Here is a 19191-nt window from a genome sequence, read left to right as displayed (position 1 = left end):
AACTCAACTGACTGTATGCTTGAGAAGTTACTCCAACGGGCTTTCAAGGAAACAAAGCAGCTTACAAAGTTCATTACAGTAAATTACAGCGTCAGAATAAGGTTCACCGCGAATTCAGCTCTGCAAATGCAGTAACTTTCTTTTCTTTCCCCCACCTTCTGTTCATCACACAAAGCATGATATTCAGATCAAACGGTACAGAAAAGCTTTAACCAAAACCAGCTTCACGAGATGAACGCTTTGGTACGTCAAATATACAGTTCTCGGATTGTTCTGTTTCAGAGGCGAACAAGGTCGATCACTTGGTGGCGCAGGAGTGAGTAAGCCGATTATTTATTGGGGCGCTGCCGGATTTTAAGTCGGACCGGCCGGCTCATATAGAGTGTTTTCACATGACGTCACGGCGGCCATATTGGTGTCCCAAAACAATAAAAAGGCGGCCATGTTGGTGTTCCAAACAAATCCTGTGGGAGTTGAACTTTTTTCTTATGCAAACGCTTTTTTTGTTCCAATAAATTTGCATATATGCTTGCCACGTGAGTGAAAACGCTCTATAGCCCATAGCTGGTGCTGTTTTCGGTAGCCCCGAGGTTAACCTATAGACCTCTAATGTCAAAATCGAAATTCTCATTTGTTACCTCAATACCCTTTCTATTGAAGTAGAGTAGGAAGAATTTTTTTTTTCGTTTAGCTGGCTCTTATTACTTCCTTTCCATCCCTGTTTAAAGTGCAAGACAATATTTAGCACGAGGAGGGTGAAAATTCCGAAAGCCAATCCCTCAAAAGTATGAAGGATAGGTGGTGGAGGGGGCGCTCTCTGGCTGAAAGGGTACTGTTTTTTTTTTTGGTCCAAAAATTACATGAGAGGTGATGGGGATGTGTTCCAGGGCCTCTTCCCAAAATTCGTCACAGCTCTATTTTCTTGGTGTAGGTTTCTAACTGATGATCTTGTACGCGCGTTCTGGACGTCCAAGCTAAATGTCGCGGATTTCTACGACCCCGTACGCTGGAAAACTCGACAATCAAGAGGACTGTATATTTTTACAAGAAGTGATTATTGCAAGCCAACGATCAAACTCGACTGAACTTACTGCATTCTAAGTGTGCTTTGGTTTTTCCTCTATCCTTGCGCCAGACAGAATTTTTAAATAGATCACATGTTGTACAGTAAAATCCCAATTGTAATGTACCTATTGCAAAATCCCACATCCATGCTACATCCATGTTATATCATTTCAAACATTTCCTTCCTGAATTGCCGATTTAGACGTGCCTAGGTGACAGCGGTATGTCTAACCGAATGTCTCATGCGCTTTCTGTACAGCATCTTCGGCCACGGTGTTGGGGTAGGAAATAATCTAACTGCCTGCAGAAACAGTTCCTCAAGCTGAAAGATGACATGGAGATAATGTGAGAAAGAAGAACACTGGCGACTGAATATCAAGGAAGACTCTATAAACAGTGGCAATTGCTGACGGAAATACTAAACTTATTAATGCTTTCAATTCCGGAGAAGGGAAGAGTAAAGAACTTGATGAGAAGGGACAGTTTGCTGGGCTGATGAAAAAATGAACTTGAAATAATGGCAACAGAAAAATCTAGCCATCATTATTAGATTTTCAGATACTCGACAAGTGTTTCTTTCTTCTTATAAATTTTTGCACGACCTGATGATCTGACATTACTTTTAGCACGATCTTTTCACAGCGTCACTGAGCGCTTACAAAAGGACAGCTTGTGTAGAGAGGACATCCGGCTCTATACAGGGGCACCCAACGAGAGTATAGTTCAAAACCAGTTAAATGTAGCATTGTTAAACGAATTCTAGTATTTAAACAGCAGATATAGGCATATTTTTATCCCCTAAAATTTTTTCATCTGTGGGGATTTCCTAGCTGAAAGTCTAGTGATCCGAAAATTATAGAGATCAAAACTTACCTTTTCGAAAATTGCTGCCAGAAAAAAGACTCCCGAAAATTCTAGGTGACCTTTTTAGGGTAAAAATCCGTCAAAAATTGGCAATTATACTATATTTTAGATGTTCGAAAATCCTAGGAGAGGCAGGCAGGCAAGAAATTTTACGACAAATGTTCCGAAAAATTCTAGATCTCAAATCGTCTTCCGAACAGATATTTTCCGCAAATTGACGTTGGGTGCCCCTGTCTATATTCTGTTGGCGAGAAATACGTGATTGCTCAGCTGTCGGGTCAGCCTTAAGATCATGGTTAATCGTTGGTAATGATAACACAATACTTTGCACTGCCAAGCCGCGGATTACATAAGATTGAATTCAAGGTTTCCGGATTACCGGCAGTAGTTTGTATGTCAGTTTAGAGCCACTGCATCGAAAAGGTGACAGGTACCCGCTTTCAACTGTTGCATGTTAGTTTATTTACCTTAGCTTAAGATTATTCTTTTATTTCAACAATTCGATGCAAAGAACAAATTAACTTTGGAGTGCGTCTAAGAGTTCTAGGACTAATTCTTTTGCTATTATTACTTTTCTTGTTTTCGTTTGAGGCGCCCGCCTCGAATAGAATAATATACTACTTTGTCAAGCATTGTTACGTTCAACAGAATAGCAACGGAATATGAAGTTAGACTAAAAAGCATCGTTTGCAAACTTCAATTTTGTTTTGAGAAGGACCTGCAAATGTTTAAAACAACAAAAAATGATTAAATATTGCTTATAAACCATTAACAACTTTCAAAAATTTCATGATCACCGTTTTGACCTTAAGCAGAATACCCAGCAAAGGATCTGAATGCAATCCTATCTCAGGGAAGAGCCGGATTGTCGGATAAACTTTAACGCTTGACATGTTTTGTCTTAGGTGAGAAAAACAAATGGGTCGTCCTGGGTTGTTTTCTTTGTCTATCTGCCAAAATACGGCTAACTGTTTTTAATGTTCTTTTCGAACTTAACGTGCTTGACTGACTCAAAATTCAATAATTATGGTAATTGTGGAAATAATAATTAAAACAAGGTCTTTGTTTAATTGGATTCCTGGTGTCTAGAGGCGACCACCACAAAACGGTTCAATCAGAATTTATTGATGTGGCTACTTAGGTGTGCTAGGTTGTTAAAAGGTGACATTGTGATTTGAAATAAAGGAAACACTTGAATTGCAAATTATCAATTTAGGCCGGGAGACGTGTACATGTTATGGTTTTGGCTCTTCATGGAACTTGAAATGTATGAACGTTACATATATGAAGATCTTTTTTCGCTTGAACCTTTTTAGGCCGAAAAGGACAATTGTTGATAAGTAGCTTGTTTTATTTTGAATGAGCTTACACTTTACAATAATGTTTTTTCAACTGGAATTAGCTTTTTTCTTGACACGAAAACAATACAGCTGCTTGCAGGGGTGACTGACTCTCGGGTTAATCTTTCTGTTGCCGATCAGTAGGAGTTTACTTTAGTGTTGTTGGGAACACGAGAACATCCAGTTCGATGATTTAGTCAATTCTGCTTGCTGTAAGAAAGGAATATGGCTGTTGATAACGTACACTTGAAGAGCGCAGCGAAAAAATACGAATTCATGGCAGAGGAAACCAGCGGATCGCTGGGAGGCATAACGCCAATTCAACCAAAAAGTAGGAGAAAGGTCTGGTTAGCCTTGGCTTGCATTGCCAGCGTCTTGGTGGTGTTTGGATTTGGTTTTCTAGTAGGATACCTTGCCAAACGACCGGAAAGTACGTCACCCAACAAAGAGACGGCGATATCTGATGCACCACCTGCTTTCGAAAGTTTTCACAATATGTTTAAAGAGTCGATCAGTGCTGCAGAGTTGGAGAGTCTAATGAGGTATAGGCCAATGCAATTACTGTAAGCTGGACGGTTAAGCAATTTGATTTGTAGGAATTAATATTTATAAGGGGAACTATTAATAATACTTCGTAGACTAGGAGGTTACTAGCCGGCTAGGGTGTTTTTCCCAATTCATAAGATTCATGAACACATCGACTACACAGCTCTTAATTTTATGCCTTTATAACCTCCTCATTTCTGTTTTTAGGAGACGTGTTGGCAATTCTAGTTTGCATTTTCCATTTATATCATAGTTGTTCTAACGTAAATGGTGCTTCTATATGAGCCTTGATTCGGGAAGGCTTCACAGGGGTTTGTAAAGAAACATTGTATTATTATTTTTCATGTCTCTTGTATTGTGATATTAATGTGAGGATTATTTTGTTTGGCGTAGAAGAATACTTAAGACCACCATTGTGATTTTATATGTCGAGAGAAATCTTAGGCATCTTGTCGTTCAACGAGGTGCGATGGAAGCGACACAGAGGCGCTGTTTCCTTATTTACAAGCCATGGCTACTCAGGTGACTCGTCACTAGGTGTCCCTCCCTGGTCTTACGCGCTGCGGGGGTATCTTGGGGAGGATGCATTGTATCAGGCTCACGATGCTCTGTGCCCTGTATTTGTAACATGATTACGGCATAATGGTAGTTACGGTATTTACGTTTTGTTGCCTCAGAACGCAACGATGAGCACTACAATCTTTGACAAAACAGATGGCAAATTTAAACCCCCCCTTCCCCTCAGGGGGATGGGCCCTCGGGGGGATGGGGGTTAGATGTTCCATTTTATTCTCTCCAAGATCGTCATGATCGTAGCTTCAAGTTTTAAATGTTCACTTGATACATATATTGATATTCATGTCAAGACTTTGTTTTTCATAGGGAGTTCTCCAGTCGCCCTCACATTGCTGGCTCCGAAAGACAGCAAGTTCTTGCAAATAAACTCGTCACAAGCTGGAATACGTTTGGATTTGACAAAGTCGAGAAACCTGAATACAAAGTTCTGCTATCTTTTCCGCAGCCAGAAAAACCAAACAGGGTGTCCTTAGTGGAAAATGGTTCAGTCATCTATGAGACAGTAGGAAAAATTAAGGTAAAACCGAAAATCCTTCTTCGTATTAAGCGAAAAAGAACCCGCATTTAGTAGACAATAAGCAGGAACCAGTGAGGGACCTGTGGCTCTTCCAGCCCCTCGCCCCCTGGCCCTGTTCCCTATACATCCGCCTGGAACTTGCGCTCCAAGTTTCATGGCTATTTCTAGTATTCCGGACATCGTCTTGAATGTCGCTCACTGGCAGAGCTACATCTACGAGAAGTAGCTCTGAAGTCGTCATATGAAAATATATGTGTGCTCGAAAGGAAGGAGAATCACCTACTTTAGGGGTTATGCTGATTAGAGCGATATTGTAGCGCTAGCTTCATTTGCGAAATTTCATCATTCTTCTCACTTAAAAGTGGGCAATCAGAGGAGAGCAATTCAAATGTGGACGAGTTCACTGACAGGCTGGAATAATTTGTGAACGAGTCTATTCGAAACCCGTGCACTGTACCTAGGAGATCAGCGCTTGCCTCAGTTTCCGCCCTTTGTTTGGTCGAGGCATCTTTTAAAAATGATAAGGAAGTGACAGAGCGTTTATAGTCGCTCATTGCGAACTTAAAGCGCTGTTTTAGTTAACGAACTTATTCATACGCCTTGCGACGTAAGGGGTACGCTTTTGAAAGTTATAGCCACACACAAAAAGATAAAATTGTTAAGTGCTTGAACAAGTGGTCAAATTGGATTTAAACTATCTGTAATAATATTTCAACTAAGAAGTTATGTACATCACGTCTCTCCACTTCCATCTCTCTTTTTGGCAGAAGGAAGTTACAGTCGTCGGAAACACGTAAAATACGTGAAAGTAAATATGTCTTTTTTCGCAGGATAGAAGTTATGTTGATTTCCGATACACAGATAACTTGAGTTTAACAATTATTCCGTAATTTACAGATTTTGCCAGCACCAAACAGTTCTGAGACATTTGATCATTATCCTTATTTGGCATATGCTCACAATGGCACAGTGGAAGCTGATCTGATTTATGCTAACTATGGCCGAGATGAAGACTTTAAAGAGCTTTGTAAAATGAACATCAGTGTGGAAGGAAAAATTGTTATTTTAAGATCACGAAACGTAAGTACCCTCTGGTAACTACTGCGATGATTCCAGTACACTAAACGAAAAAGGGTACTGGCGCGGGTATTTTGATTACTGGCAACATTAAGAAGTAGATTTCAAGTGAATGGAAGGAAAAAGAGAGAGAAAGAGAAAAAAATTGTTTATACGTTTCTTCCCAGACACAGTGACTCAAATCGTTGATGTGGGGTACAACTTCGCACTTATAAAGTACTTGTCAGTTAAACAGTAGGCTGATTTAGCAACAGAACGGGAACGTCAGTCGACGACGGCGCGCGCAAATCAAACAGCTGGCTTGACCAATTGCTGAGCGGCAAATTGGGCACCGGAAGTCGAGTTTAGTCCTTTCCGCGCGCTTTCCCATCGTCAAATGAAGTTCCCGTTCTGTTGGTAAATCAGCCTAGTAGCACAACAGTAGTTTTACATAGCAGATGAGGCAAGGATCAAGGGTTATCCAGATCTTTACACATCATTGATTCCAGGTTGCTAATGCTGAAAAACACGGAGCAGTTGGGGCGCTGGTTTACGCAGACCCGAGTTTCTCGGCTCAGCAGGGATACGAAGCTAGTCAAGTCTACCCCAAGGGGTGGTGGCTACCTCCCAGCGGGATACAAGAAGGATCTATATTATTTTCCACCTATGTTGGAGATCCCTTGACCCCCGTCCTACCATCCACTAAAGGAATGTACCTAGGCGCGCGAATGAAAGTATGCTGCCTAAGATTCCTGCACAGCCGATATCTTACGAGGCTGCCATGGAACTCCTGCAACGTCTAGGAGGTATATTACGCTATCACTGTTATTTTACCTTTAGTTTCTTTTTTGTTATCAAATCATCGTTCCTCGTGGTATTTAGCCTCCCACGCAGACGTTCTTAAGGCTTGGGCACTCGTTGTGAGGAAGGAACGCGTGACAAAGCGCCAAAAACGTCTGTAAGGAAGGCTCCGTAGTATTACTTTCTTCAGTATAGTCTGCGAGTAAGCTCTCCATACCCGATGGTGGAAATGACATGAAATGAAAGACTCGTTCTGTTTACCACCCTTTATGTCGTTCTTAGAGTTTTTTGTTACAAATCGCCAGGGCCAGAAGCTCCTAAGAAATGGCAAGGTGGATTGAACATCACATACCACACTGGTCCAGGATTTAAGAACAGCAGTGCCAAGGTTAAACTAGAAATCAATAACAAGCTTGAGGAAAAGCCCATTTACAACGTTATCGGTACCATTTATGGGCAAGACGAGCCTGATCGATACGTAATCATCGGCAACCATCGGGACTCGTGGTCCTTCGGTGCAGTCGATGCGCTAAGTGGAACAACAGTAACGAACGAAATTGCCCGTGTTCTTGGCATGCTCTTGAGGAAGGGATGGAGACCACGAAGAACGATTAAGATCTGCAGCTGGGGTGGAGAGGAGTTCAACTTGATCGGGTCACATGAATGGGTGGAAGAAAACGCGAACATTTTAACCGAGCGCGCTGTGGCATACATCAACTTAGACATCGCGGTGTGCGGCAATTACGTGCTGAGAGCTAGGGCGAGTCCTCTTTTTAAGCAAATAACGCACAAATGGGCGAAAGAAGTTAAGGATCCAAATAATACGGAGGGAAGTGACACAATGTACGACATCTGGCTGCGAAGGACTCCTTCCGATACTAACAAAAACGAGCCAATGATATTAAATCTGTTCTCTTCAAGTGATTACGTGTCATTTTATCAGTACTTAGGGGTACCCTGTGGAGACTTTGGTTACTGGTTTGGGTACGATAAAACGTCTTCTTTGTACCCTGTTTATCACACCCAACAAGATACATTTTACTGGGTAAAACAGTTCATCGACCAGAAATTTGAAGTGCACAAAGCCATGACACAGTTTAGCGGTGGTATAATTCTGGACATTGCAGATCAGCCACTTCTACCATTCGATATTTGGAACTACGCACTCGCCCTGAACAATTCCTTTCACATCCTGGCGTCATCTCCAAAGTTTTCAGCCAATGGCATACCTTTAACCGACCTTCATGACGCTATAGCTAAATTTTTAAAAGCCAGCAGAATGTTCGAGTCCATTAAGTCAGATCCAGCAATACTAAAAAGCCCTTCAAAGTTGCGCATGATCAACGATCAAACAGTGAAGGTAGAAATGGCGTTTATCTACCCTTACGGGCTGCCGGGAAGTCGTCAGAGCCGTCACGTGGCATTCAACTTTGGCTTCCACAACCTTCAATTTGGGAAGGCAACATTTCCGGGAGTCACTGAGGCGTTACATATGGCTGATATGTCAGGAGATTGGGATTTAGTAAGAAAACAATTATCAATAGCAATTTACTGCGTACAAAGGGCAACTCGAGTGCTGGAACCCCTAAGGCCCTGATATAGCCAACTCTCTCTGATACGAACATATTTGGGACCTTTGCAGACATGACAGGTGTCCGCGTTATAGAGAGTCAAAGAAAAGAACTGTAAGAAAGGCAGGGTCGACGATCTTCAGGTGTCCGCTTTAGGGAGATGTCCACTTATAGAGATGTCGTTAAGAAAGGGTTGACTGTATTAACTTGCATATTCTTTTTACCGTGATCATCATATATATTATTCTTATGGTCTTTATTCTTGATTAGCCAGTGATATTGTAAGATGCTGGATAACAGGGGATTAAGGTTACCGTGCACAAAAGGAAACTAAACGGACTAGCAAAAACTAGCAGATGGTTTCCTTTTCATAATATACATTTTTAATTTTCTATTAAAATAAGTCGGTTATGAGTTGGTTAGGATGCGAAACAGTGTATTGTCCCTTAATCTTTTTAATGAAATTAAAAAAAGAGAGAGAGAGAGAGAGAGAGAGAGAGAGAGAGAGAGAGAGAGAGAGAGAGAGAGAGAGAGAGAGAGAGAGACAACGGAATATTACTAATTCGAGAAAGGGGAAAGAGCTTCGGAGACGAGAGTAACGAAAATTTTGAAAAACAAACAAACAAACAAATTAAAACAAATAAACAAAAAACAGTTTTTTCATGAAGGATATAGGGTTAGGGTTTAAGTTAGGATTTGTTCCCACTTTTCATCTTCCAGTTTCCGGTGTTTGTTCTCCGTTCCCCGTTCCTCGTTTTACTAACGTCCATACACTGGCCACAAGATTCGGATTTCCGGTTTTTCGTAAGCTGACATCGCATGCATGCGACAAACTTGTGCCTTTTACGTTGGCCTTTGCTAACACTACTCGAGTCACGCTAAGCAGCACTAATTTGATTTGACACCATCCATTTTTGCAATGAAGCTTCCTCTCTTGAAAATCCCATTTGGCGTGGCAGTACGTCAGGATTATCGCGCGGGCGAGGCTAGGCTTGTAAGCTCTCTCGAGTCCTGCAAGGCCTCAACTCGACAGACTGAAACAACATCTTGCAGTCTACTGTAAGTGATCATTCTCACTCTCTCTAACTTTTCTTTGGCCCCACCTAATCCCCTGTTAGGAACTCACTGATCTCAACGAACAAAATAATCATAGCTTTCTTCTTTACTAACATTTATTCATTAGTAACATTTAGTAACATTGCAATGTGTCCCCAATTAGCTTTAAAGACATCGACACTTAAATAAAGTTGTTATGTTATGTTACTGGAAGGCGAAAATTGTAATTGTTAAGTGAAAGACACGTGCAAAATTACATGCTTATTTTTTCTTATCAACTTTTATTAATTAATGCAAAAACACTTTTTAAAGTTACTAGCTAGATATGTGATTTCCATATGCGGATTTTTATAGAAGGTACTACTCAATCCATTATTTAGGCGGAGTACAGCCCATCTAAATTTCCCGCCTGCCTATTTGATTTCCCTCATTGAGTTGGGTTTGTAGCTTACATATTTTACTCTCAATATACTTTAATTTGAATTGGTAATTTACTTTCTCCACAAGGGAAAACAATATCGAGGATTACTCCAACATCTGGGGTTAAATTTTCTAAAATATGAAAAAAAAAAAAAAAAAAAAAACCTCTTTTATTGACCATCAACAAAAATGTAGACAGATAAGAACTAAATTTTATGGATCGATTGTGAAGAAGATATGATTTTTTTTCTTGTGGGTCGCTGGATTGAAGGCACTCACTATTGAAAAGTCAAAGGAAAGAAAGGGAACAAATCTTCAACAATAAATAATAGGATTTGCCGAGTTGAAAGCGTTGGTGGGAAACAATGTCAGAAAAGTTCAAGAAAATCAACTGTAGAACAGATGATGCTTTTGAAACTAAACACGACCCCATTTTTGCGCGAAAGGTGTCAGGGCCGATATTAAAATAATGTCCTAATCATTTCGAGGTGACAGAAATATTTTCATCGTTAACTGTCTATTTGCTGCTCACAGAAATTCGTTGTCAATTTGGCCAGCGAGTAAGGGTGCATTCGCCGCCAAAAGCACCAAGAAATAACATAATGTGCAATCATCATGATTTCTTTATAATTCTGACCTATTTGCTTATTTGTGAGGTCTCCTGCGACTTCGCGAATAATCAAAGGCTGCTTGAAGAGTATGAAAGTAAGTTATGTCATTTCTTGTAGTTTGTTTGTTTTATTTGAATGAATGCTTCATGTTTCTTTTTATGTTTGATTTGCTACATAACCAAATCGACGTTCAGTCAGGCAATGAATCAATCAGCAATGAGCTTGTCTATGTTACTTAGGATGCTATCTAATTTTCTTAAATTTCAAGGCCAAAGGGAAGATTAGCGACATAGTCGAAGAGGCTTTAAGCAAGGCAGATAACAACGCATGGTTCATTTGTGGTTTATGCTTTTATTCGTAAGCAAAAGCACACAAGTTAAAACTTCCTAAAATATAATTCGTCGGTTGTTAACAAGGGGAAATGCGGGGCTTAAACGATTATTGATGAAGAAATGTTCGAGAAGTTATTTTAGACGGTTCACTAAAAAGATAGGCACATCATTAACCCCTGTCTTTGTTAACTATTCCCTCTAAAATAGGAGCTACAAAGTTCGACTTACATAAGGAAATCATGATCAGCCAAAACTCTTCGCAGTCTACTTTTCCTCCCATTTACTTATATTACATAGTTTCTGCTCACTAATAAATATAGATGTAGATATTACTAACTAAAGACAATTCCTTGGATTGAATCCTTTGACTGTACATAACCCTTGTATTGGCAATTTACACATACTGACCAGAATGTAGGTCTCGCTTGGCTTAACTGAACAGCATAATCTTACATATATTTGCTAAATTTTACACTTAAAATATTATATCAATTGAAAAGTAATTTTATTTAGTTGGTTCTCAAACGTAATTACTCACATGTAGAAAGAATGTTTCATTACGACTTGGTGTTATCATGTTCTGCAGATGTGCGACCTTTAACCGATTTCAAAAGATATAGACTCTTATCTTCTAATAGCAATTTAGCACCACATGATCGCCTCACACACACACATGATACCTGCCAAAATTTTCTGAATTTTCATTCTGCCATGACCAGAATTTTCGGAAACGTCCAAGCAACCTCCGAATATTTCCGACGATTTTCCGAAGACTTCCGAACGTCGCCGAAAATGTTCGAAGTTGTTTCGACGACCTTTGAGCAGTTCCGAAGCTATTTCAAACGCGACAATTTTAGCGTGTTGTGATATAATTAGGACACAAAGTAAACATTAAGAGTCTTTTTGGAACATTTTTGGGGAAACTGAATTACATTTCTTTTATTAATCATTTGTTAAAGAATCGTCCGGATTTGTGAGTCAGGTGTGAGAAAATGGTTTTTTGCGTGAGATCGGTGTCTTTGGTCTGCAGGCGTAAGACTCACGCATATTGCGTGAGAGTTGGCAGTATACGACACACATTTCCCAAGAAACCTGAATTTTATTGTAGTGCATAATGCAAATTTATTCTGGATTGCGATTTTCGCTTTTCCTCTAAAAAAAAAAAGAAGAAAAAATGCTGACGTTTGGAGTCACGATATTTGGTGAAAGAAATAACTTGCGATGGGCAGGTAGGATAGTTCAGTAAGATTGCTATCTGCAGATTTAATGAAAAATTTGGCATATTTCACTTAGATGAAAACCTTGTGCACTTATAAGCGTTCTCATTCCCCGGGAATTTGTGAGCTACTTGTAACAAAACCGTATTGACCAAAATCGAAATCTCTCACGTTAGGCTGAACAAGTGAAAATGCCCCACCTTGGAGAACTAGTAGACCAAAGTGCACGTGAAACTTTCTTGAAACGGACGTGACACTCAAATCTGGGCAGGGAAAAGTGTTAATTTCGCAGAATCGACTGTAAGAGCAAACGACCTTTTTTTAATTAGCCACTTCAAGCTCCCCTTTGTTCTCATAGGCTCCACCGAGAGGAAGGTAATACAAACACACTATACGTATTTTTATTTCTTTGTCAAAGAACTTCAACAAGTTCCACCAGCAAGAGTCTCGAGCAACAAATTCCAGAAGCACTTTACAAGCACTAGTGACTCATCCCGTCTAAAGAGAGAGCTAGAGGGTGACTATGACGTCATTTACATCATCGATTCTTCCAGCTCGATTACTCGCGCTGAGTTTCGCAAAGGTATTGAAGCTATTCAAATGCTGATCGACAGAGAAGTCCCGGAAACTAAACACGCTGCTATGACAGTAGCCAGTGAGGCAAAGTTGATTTTTAGCTTTACTTCCGCAGAAAACGCCGCACAAGAACTGATCAAACTCCAAAAAACCGGAGGGAAAACAAACATGCAAGAGGCCCTGGAGAGGAGCTTAAACGTCTTTCGGAATCCCTGGTTCGGCAGTCGCGTTGGAAGCTTTAAGCGCGTTTTGGTTGTTACCGACGGACAGTCAAACATAAAACGGAATCAAACGCTTCGGAATGCCATGGAGCTTAAACTTTACGGAGCTGAGATATTCGTGGTTGGAGTAGGAGATTATTTGGATGGAATTGACGAGTTGGCTCATATGGCCAGCTCGTTAGATGCGCATCTGTATAGAGCTGGTGACATGCAAGGGTTTATTGAGATCGTAAAGCTGATTACGCCTGTTAGTTACAGACGTGATTGGGCAGCTGAAATGAGAAGGCTGAGAAAAGCGTTCATTGTGGGAAGACAATGAATCGACAAGCAATTGTCAACTTTATCAACCGATTGACTTCAATTATTGTTTGTTTACTTCAAGCTTCCGCCATATATTAACTCACTCTGAAAACTCTGGCCTTTGGTCATGAGTATCTGTCAGAGGGTGCACTGAACTGCCTTTGTCCACTGGTGAATTCCAGGATCCCATGAGCTGAAAACTACAGAGGTGTCGTATGTAGAGAGAGTGGGAAAGACGCCTGTATAAGCATGTCTTCCTTGGGTCTTTTTGGCCTTTTTCTATTTGTACTCTAGAATTCACTTGCGGCTCAAGAAAGAAAACAATAAACGACAATAACAACAACAACTATATTGGGACAGTTTATGCTATAGATTAACTCTTGAGACCTGCGGGCAACGTATTCTAAGCGTTAGTTGAAGTGGCCCAAGACAGGAAATTATTTGAACAAGTATATATTGATATAAAATACAAACCTAGAAGTAATCTAGAGTGTATTGTCAAATTCAAAGTATGTATAAAATAGGTTGCAATAATTTTTTTTGAAATATTGCTAGTAATGCTTTCCTCTGTCAAAGATTACTTCCGTACGTTGTAATTCTTATACTATTGCTGTGTGGGGCTTGGAAGAAGATAAAGATATCTCAATGAATTGTGCAGAAATTACAGAACAGGCGCCGCTCCTCTCGATTCCCCGGTCCGTGCGATTGACCTGCACTCATTGAAACGTATTATTTCATTGGTCCCTATAACCTGCACTACCCATTGTTTTCATGGGATAGGGGCATTGTTATGTCACCATCCCTACTGTTTTCCCAGCCAATAACAAACCTTGTTTGGAATAGGTGCAGGTCGGTCGTCCGTGCACCCATGGCCTGCAGGACGCATGACCAATAACAAGGAAAATATGGTCTGCGAGTTCACTTCGCTTCAGACTGATTACTCTCCAGAAGTATTAAAATGACCACCAATAAAGTATTTTGTATTTTAGTTGATAAAAATCATGAAGAAACTAAGTACTGCTCTACATTCTTAAATATTCATTTCTGGGTTCAATCGTAAAACAAACGAGAGTGACTCATTTGCACAACCAAGAGAGGATAAAGGGGACAGAGAAGGCATCCCCCATACACACCCAATTCCATAGGTAATTCGTCTCGAGTTATTTTTAAGACCACAGATCCCAAAGGGGATTAGATAACAGCTAATCACATAGCGCGAATGTTTTCCGCATGGATGTCCCACGCTCGGAGCCACGCGTCGTTCACGAATTGACGCTGAAAAAAATGGTGAAAGACGCGGAGAGCGATATTGCTATTCGTTTTGTCGACGAAAACGACTAAAGAGAGATTTCTACTAAACCGGTGTCAGCGAAATGGAAATTAAAAAAGAATCGCCCTTCCTCTCTTGTATAGAGCTAACAGTACAGCAGGGAAATCCTTAACACACTGAATATTCTATCCGGATTATTTATAATTTACAGTTTGAAGAGAGCAATTTCGGGTTTGATATTTAATTTTTTTATTAGTCTTTTATTATTCAACAAAAATAACACGTGGCGTCCTACTTGCTTTATTGTACAAACGACCGGTTTCAATAGACCGGCGAAATTTTTCATCTTATTAAAGCACTGAGGTTACGACAACTTCGAGTTTAACTGATTTCACGGGATGTGAAAGAGTCCAGCGATTCCCTTTTTCCGGGTGAGCGCCGACTCATTTCGCCTCAATATTCAGATATTCTCTCGATCTCTTTACGCTTTTATTGCCTTTCGCCCGACATGTTTTGCACGGCGTTTAGTCATTCGAAACCTCCACGAAACATCCACGCAGCGTGCGAGGTAACTTTATCCCGATTCTAAAAATAACTCGAGACGAATGACCTATGGAATAGCGTGTGTATGGGGGATGCCTTCTCTGTCCCCTTTGTCCTCTCCTGGCATAACTCAACCGATTACGCAACCCACTGGAAATAACTCGTGAGGTACCCTTCTGGTATCTACGAGTTAAAAATCAGTTGAACGGTGAATCAAAGGGCAGTACTTAATTGAAGTTCAAAGTTGGAATCAATTGGTTTATAACAATGAAATGTATTTGTAATAATTTTAATTCATACAAATACAGTAAAGAACTAGTGAAGTCATATGTGACTTGCAACTTAAAGTCTTCCCAGAGGATTCGAATTATCTTCTGTCTCACCGAAAATGTCATCAATCCAAGGCCTTTGTCCTCTTTCAGGAATAAGCTTGACTATCTCTGCCAGTCCTCTCATGTTCATCACTCGGTACATGTGAGCGCCGGTTGAGCTCGCCATTTGAACCATTTCTTGTATCCCGTCCAAATACTCGCCCACAGCAATCACAAACACATCAACTCCCTGCAGCTTTAGCTGAACAGCACTAGGGACAGTTTCTGCACGCTTAATATTGGACTGGCCATCTGACACAACAAGAATTCTCCTAAAACTTCCCTTGCGAGCGCCATATTCATCTCCAGCGAACATCTTTTGACAAAGTTTGAGGGCCTCCTGGGTATTTGTCTTTCCGCCAGAGCGCTTGATGCTGCTAAATTTTTCTGTCGCTTCGTCGCTTAAAGAGAAGTTGAACTGAACTTGGGCGTGGCTCGCGTAGGTGATTGCTGCGTAGTTTGTGTCGTTGCGAGATTTTTCAACGAGTTGTTGCAAAGCTGCTAATCCTTTGGCAAATTCTCCACTGCTAACGGAACTCGAAGAATCAATCACCATAATCGCATCAAAGAAGTTTCGAAGAACCTGCCTTTTGTGAATTCTTCTTGTGTCGCCACTGAGAAAGTACTTGTACAGCTTTCTTGCTGTTTCCATGGCGGGAGGAACCCTCTGAAACCCTGTTCGAGTAAAGGGGTAGGAAAACAAAGTCGAAAGTTGTCGAAAGACAATGGAGAAACATCTTAAAAAAATTGTCTGAGATGCGAAAAATATCATTAGCGTGAGACAAGACTGTTGATAACATTCATGGGCAGTGGGCGAAAGTCATCAGTCAAAGTGAGTTGTGTGTCCCAGTTGATGGTATTTGACTCGATTATTTAGTGTCAATACAGTCGTCTGTTAGTTTTTAGAGATAGTGGCTGCACAGCCTGTATTTAAGCCACTTACGCTTGTCCTACGTAGCCTTGGGGCTCGTTGCTAAAGATATTCACTTGGCCCTTTCATATCAGTACAGCAAGGGATGCGCGAGGGTGGGTCAGCCTGTGCACCAAGAGCAACCCTATTTACAGGGACTGTCTTGTCAAAAAATGAGCAACCTGTGAACACTACTTGCTATCCTGAGTATCAGGTCATACTTGGCAGTTATGGGCGAGGCGATTTCAGAGAGGGGAGAGGAGAAGGGGAAGAAGAGGGGAAGGGGAGAGGGAGAGTTTCTCCTCTTTCCTGTCTCCCCTTTTCGCTTCTCTCTTTTTTTTCCCTAGAAACGCCTGATACTGAGGCTAACGTCCTTCCGCCTTCATAGGCCACCTTCACTCCGTTCCGATCCACTTTTTTGCACAACAAGCCGGACGAAAACGTAGCGAAACGCAAACGAATAATAAATGGGGGAAGGGGGGAGGGGGGTGGGGAGAGAGGGGTTTATAGAGTGTTGTTTCTCGAAGATATATGTCTATGTGACGCTGTTAACCAATTCCAAGTGTAGAGATAGCGAAGAGGGAAAAACTGAGTTTTGAATAAAGCCCCAACGTAAGGGCAGACGGGAAATCCCTCTGTGCCTATCACGCTTTGCTTTTAAATTCTCGCTCGTAATCTGCTGTCAAAATCATGTCAGCGACAAGACTTGGGCATCGAAGACAAATAAATGAATAACTAGCATGGCCTGTACTATACTAAGTATACCGGTACTTTAGGTTCCGGTCGCGGAAAGGCCGATTAGTGCCAATCCAGTATTTGAATTTTAATCCTCGATTGTATTTACCTTGCTGCACATTGATTAACAGGGTCATTTTCGTGCTTTGACAGTTACACAACTGGATCTCGGAGTGAAGGCTCGAAAATATCTTGCAAGCTCCCAGCTGGCTCAGCCTTAGGTTAAACTTAACTATCTTTCAAGGAAACGGAGGAACCGGGCCCTGAATATTTACAGCTGTTTATAAGCAGGAACTTCTGTTGTTGTGGTGCAGAGATGTTTTGTTCAAGTTGACCTTGCGGTCATATTTGAACACCACCTTCTTCACGTTCCACTTATCCTCCCTCAAAAGATAGCAGTAAGTGTACTTACCCTCGTAGTAATCAACGTTTTTTACATTCTCATCTCCAAATGATCCTTTCCCTGATGCCAAAACTACGAAAATGACGAGGGAAATTGTAAACAGTTTCAACGCCATCGTGTTCACTTTTAACTTTGTTGCTGCTGATGTCTCTTCGCTGCGCTACTACGCTGGGTCATTTGATATCTGTCCACTTAAATTACAGCCCAGCGTGGTTCAATTAATAAATAACATCCATGAATAATAGACGAGTAACGAAAAACTGAATGGAAAATAGATCAAAAATTTTGCACTTGGCTTTTTTTTTGTGGTCTTGTGGACGGGTCCGATCCCCAAATGACGTAATACAAAAGATTGAAAAGAGACCCACCGTAATAGCTAACCGACAATATTGGTTTCTTCAACAAGAAACGTCCACTGTGGTGGGTATTGGAAAGAGCATTGGAGCAAGGCACTTCCATTCCCTCGGTGGCAATGACATAGCGATCACTTAAGTCATGCATAGAACACTCTCGCAAAGACCTCCTCTTTGTACCACTTGTAGGCTTGGGCCGGACGATGAATAAGTTTTAGTGTACTGCAGTGCAGTGATGTCTGGAATACGTGGCTATTCTTTTCAGCAGCGCTTGTCTCTACGCACCTAGCCTGCCTAACAGGCGTTATTTTTCGCGTTTTCAAAGCTGACGCCTGAAGCTAGCGAAGGCAAGCACGAAGCGAGTGAGGAGCACCATACACGCGCGACGGGGAAGGCGCAAAAAACATAAATCCACCTTTCGCGCGTGTCTCGTGCTCCACGCCCGCCTCAAGCTTGCCTACGCGCGCCTAGCCTGTTCCAGGTTCTCGCGATCGCGAGATATGGGACGTAACAATAACTGAGACTTTCGCCTGGGCTAAGGTACCAGTCTGTTCAGAAGTTGTACTGTAAGCGTCATTCGACTCACATTTGCTTTTCGTACTCGCACTTCCTTTAATCAGCCTTATCGAAAAATGTCAATTCTTCTTTGTCGTCCTTGAACATTTCCTATCGAAGAAGTGGGAAGAAGTTTTTTAAGTATCAGTTTAATTCATTTTGTGTGATAACATCCTTAATTTTCTTGACCACTCTTAGAAGGCATAGAAATTACAAGGAGAAATTTGACCCTCATCACTCTAATGGCCTGTATCGACGAAAAGATGGCCATTTTTTAGCATGTTCATTGTGTCGCGTTCGCCTTATTGTATTCCACTAAAAGAGAACACAAGGAGTTTAAAAGCTTTAGAATTGTATGTAGAATTTGAGGGCAGCCGTCGTCCTATCTATATCGCATGATCTATGTAGCCTACCTGGCAGCCGAGGAGATAGGGAGTTCAAGCAAAGACGTTTCATGTTAAGTGCGAACTTCAAACGGTATAGCGGGGAACGCCGTATTGCATTCTTGGGCGGTGGTTTTGGTCAAATTTTCAATCGTCTCTATAAAAGACACTTAGCAATACAAATTTAGTAGAGTCAAGGCACACTAATTGCGAAAAGGCCTTAGTCCGGTTGACATGCGTCCCTCAAAAAAGCCTTTCTTAACCTCCCTAATATGGGGCGCGCGCGACTAAGTGATGCGCACAAAAGAGAATAAAGGTAGTGTTTTCTCTCTCTCGCGAGTCCTCATCCCTCGCGGAGATTGCGGAAGTTTTTATTCGCTCCCTCGCCAACAGTTCCAAGGTCCAGTATTCGCGCATTATAAATTTCTCAAGCTCAAGCCACGCGGGCAATCCAGGATCTAACTTGGGAAAACCTGAGACAATCAGTGAATTAGCAAAAAATAATTCTAGTTTTTCTATTCCAGGCAAGCTACACATTAAGTGTTTGGCGTAACTAGTGTAACTCGTGTAAATGAAGTCAGATGTATTCTAACAATAAA

General features: G+C 41.2%; 2 protein-coding genes and 1 pseudogene across 2 annotated transcripts; 2 read left to right on the top strand and 1 right to left on the bottom strand.

The window, feature by feature from the left end:
• Nucleotides 1-3351: 3351 nt before the first annotated feature.
• Nucleotides 3352-8809, top strand: LOC140935606 (N-acetylated-alpha-linked acidic dipeptidase 2-like; annotated as a pseudogene).
• Nucleotides 8810-10302: 1493 nt separating this feature from the next.
• On the top strand, nt 10303-14515 carry LOC140935605 (matrilin-3-like). Its single transcript, XM_073385170.1, has 2 exons — nt 10303-10517; nt 12391-14515. The coding sequence occupies exons 1-2, from the start codon at nt 10415-10417 to the stop codon at nt 13086-13088; spliced, it is 801 nt and encodes a 266-aa protein (XP_073241271.1). The 5' UTR covers nt 10303-10414; the 3' UTR covers nt 13089-14515.
• A 580-nt stretch (nt 14516-15095) lies between these two features.
• On the bottom strand, nt 15096-17422 carry LOC140935604 (collagen alpha-1(XII) chain-like). Its single transcript, XM_073385168.1, has 2 exons — nt 17311-17422; nt 15096-15928 (listed from the first exon to the last, which is right to left on the bottom strand). Exons 1-2 carry the CDS (start codon nt 17414-17416, stop codon nt 15225-15227), a joined length of 810 nt encoding a protein of 269 aa, XP_073241269.1. The 5' UTR covers nt 17417-17422; the 3' UTR covers nt 15096-15224.
• Between the last annotated feature and the right edge of the window lie 1769 nt (nt 17423-19191).

Source organism: Porites lutea, chromosome 4 (assembly GCF_958299795.1).
Source record: "Porites lutea chromosome 4, jaPorLute2.1, whole genome shotgun sequence".
Classification (NCBI taxonomy): Eukaryota; Metazoa; Cnidaria; class Anthozoa; order Scleractinia; family Poritidae; genus Porites; species Porites lutea.
The sequence above is the reverse complement of the archived record's forward strand: the minus strand, read 5'-3'. Positions and strand labels throughout refer to the sequence as shown.

Bases quoted from the DNA above. Each gene is read 5' to 3' on its own strand.
- LOC140935605 (XM_073385170.1), top strand. From the start codon at position 10,415: ATGTGCAATCATCATGATTTCTTTATAATTCTGACCTATTTGCTTATT. The intron at 10,518-12,390 runs GTAAGTTATGTC...TCTTTGTCAAAG, and splicing joins GCTGCTTGAAGAGTATGAAA to AACTTCAACAAGTTCCACCA.
- LOC140935604 (XM_073385168.1), bottom strand. From the start codon at position 17,416: ATGGCGTTGAAACTGTTTACAATTTCCCTCGTCATTTTCGTAGTTTTG. The intron at 15,929-17,310 runs GTAAGTACACTT...TTACTCGAACAG, and splicing joins AAACGTTGATTACTACGAGG to GGTTTCAGAGGGTTCCTCCC.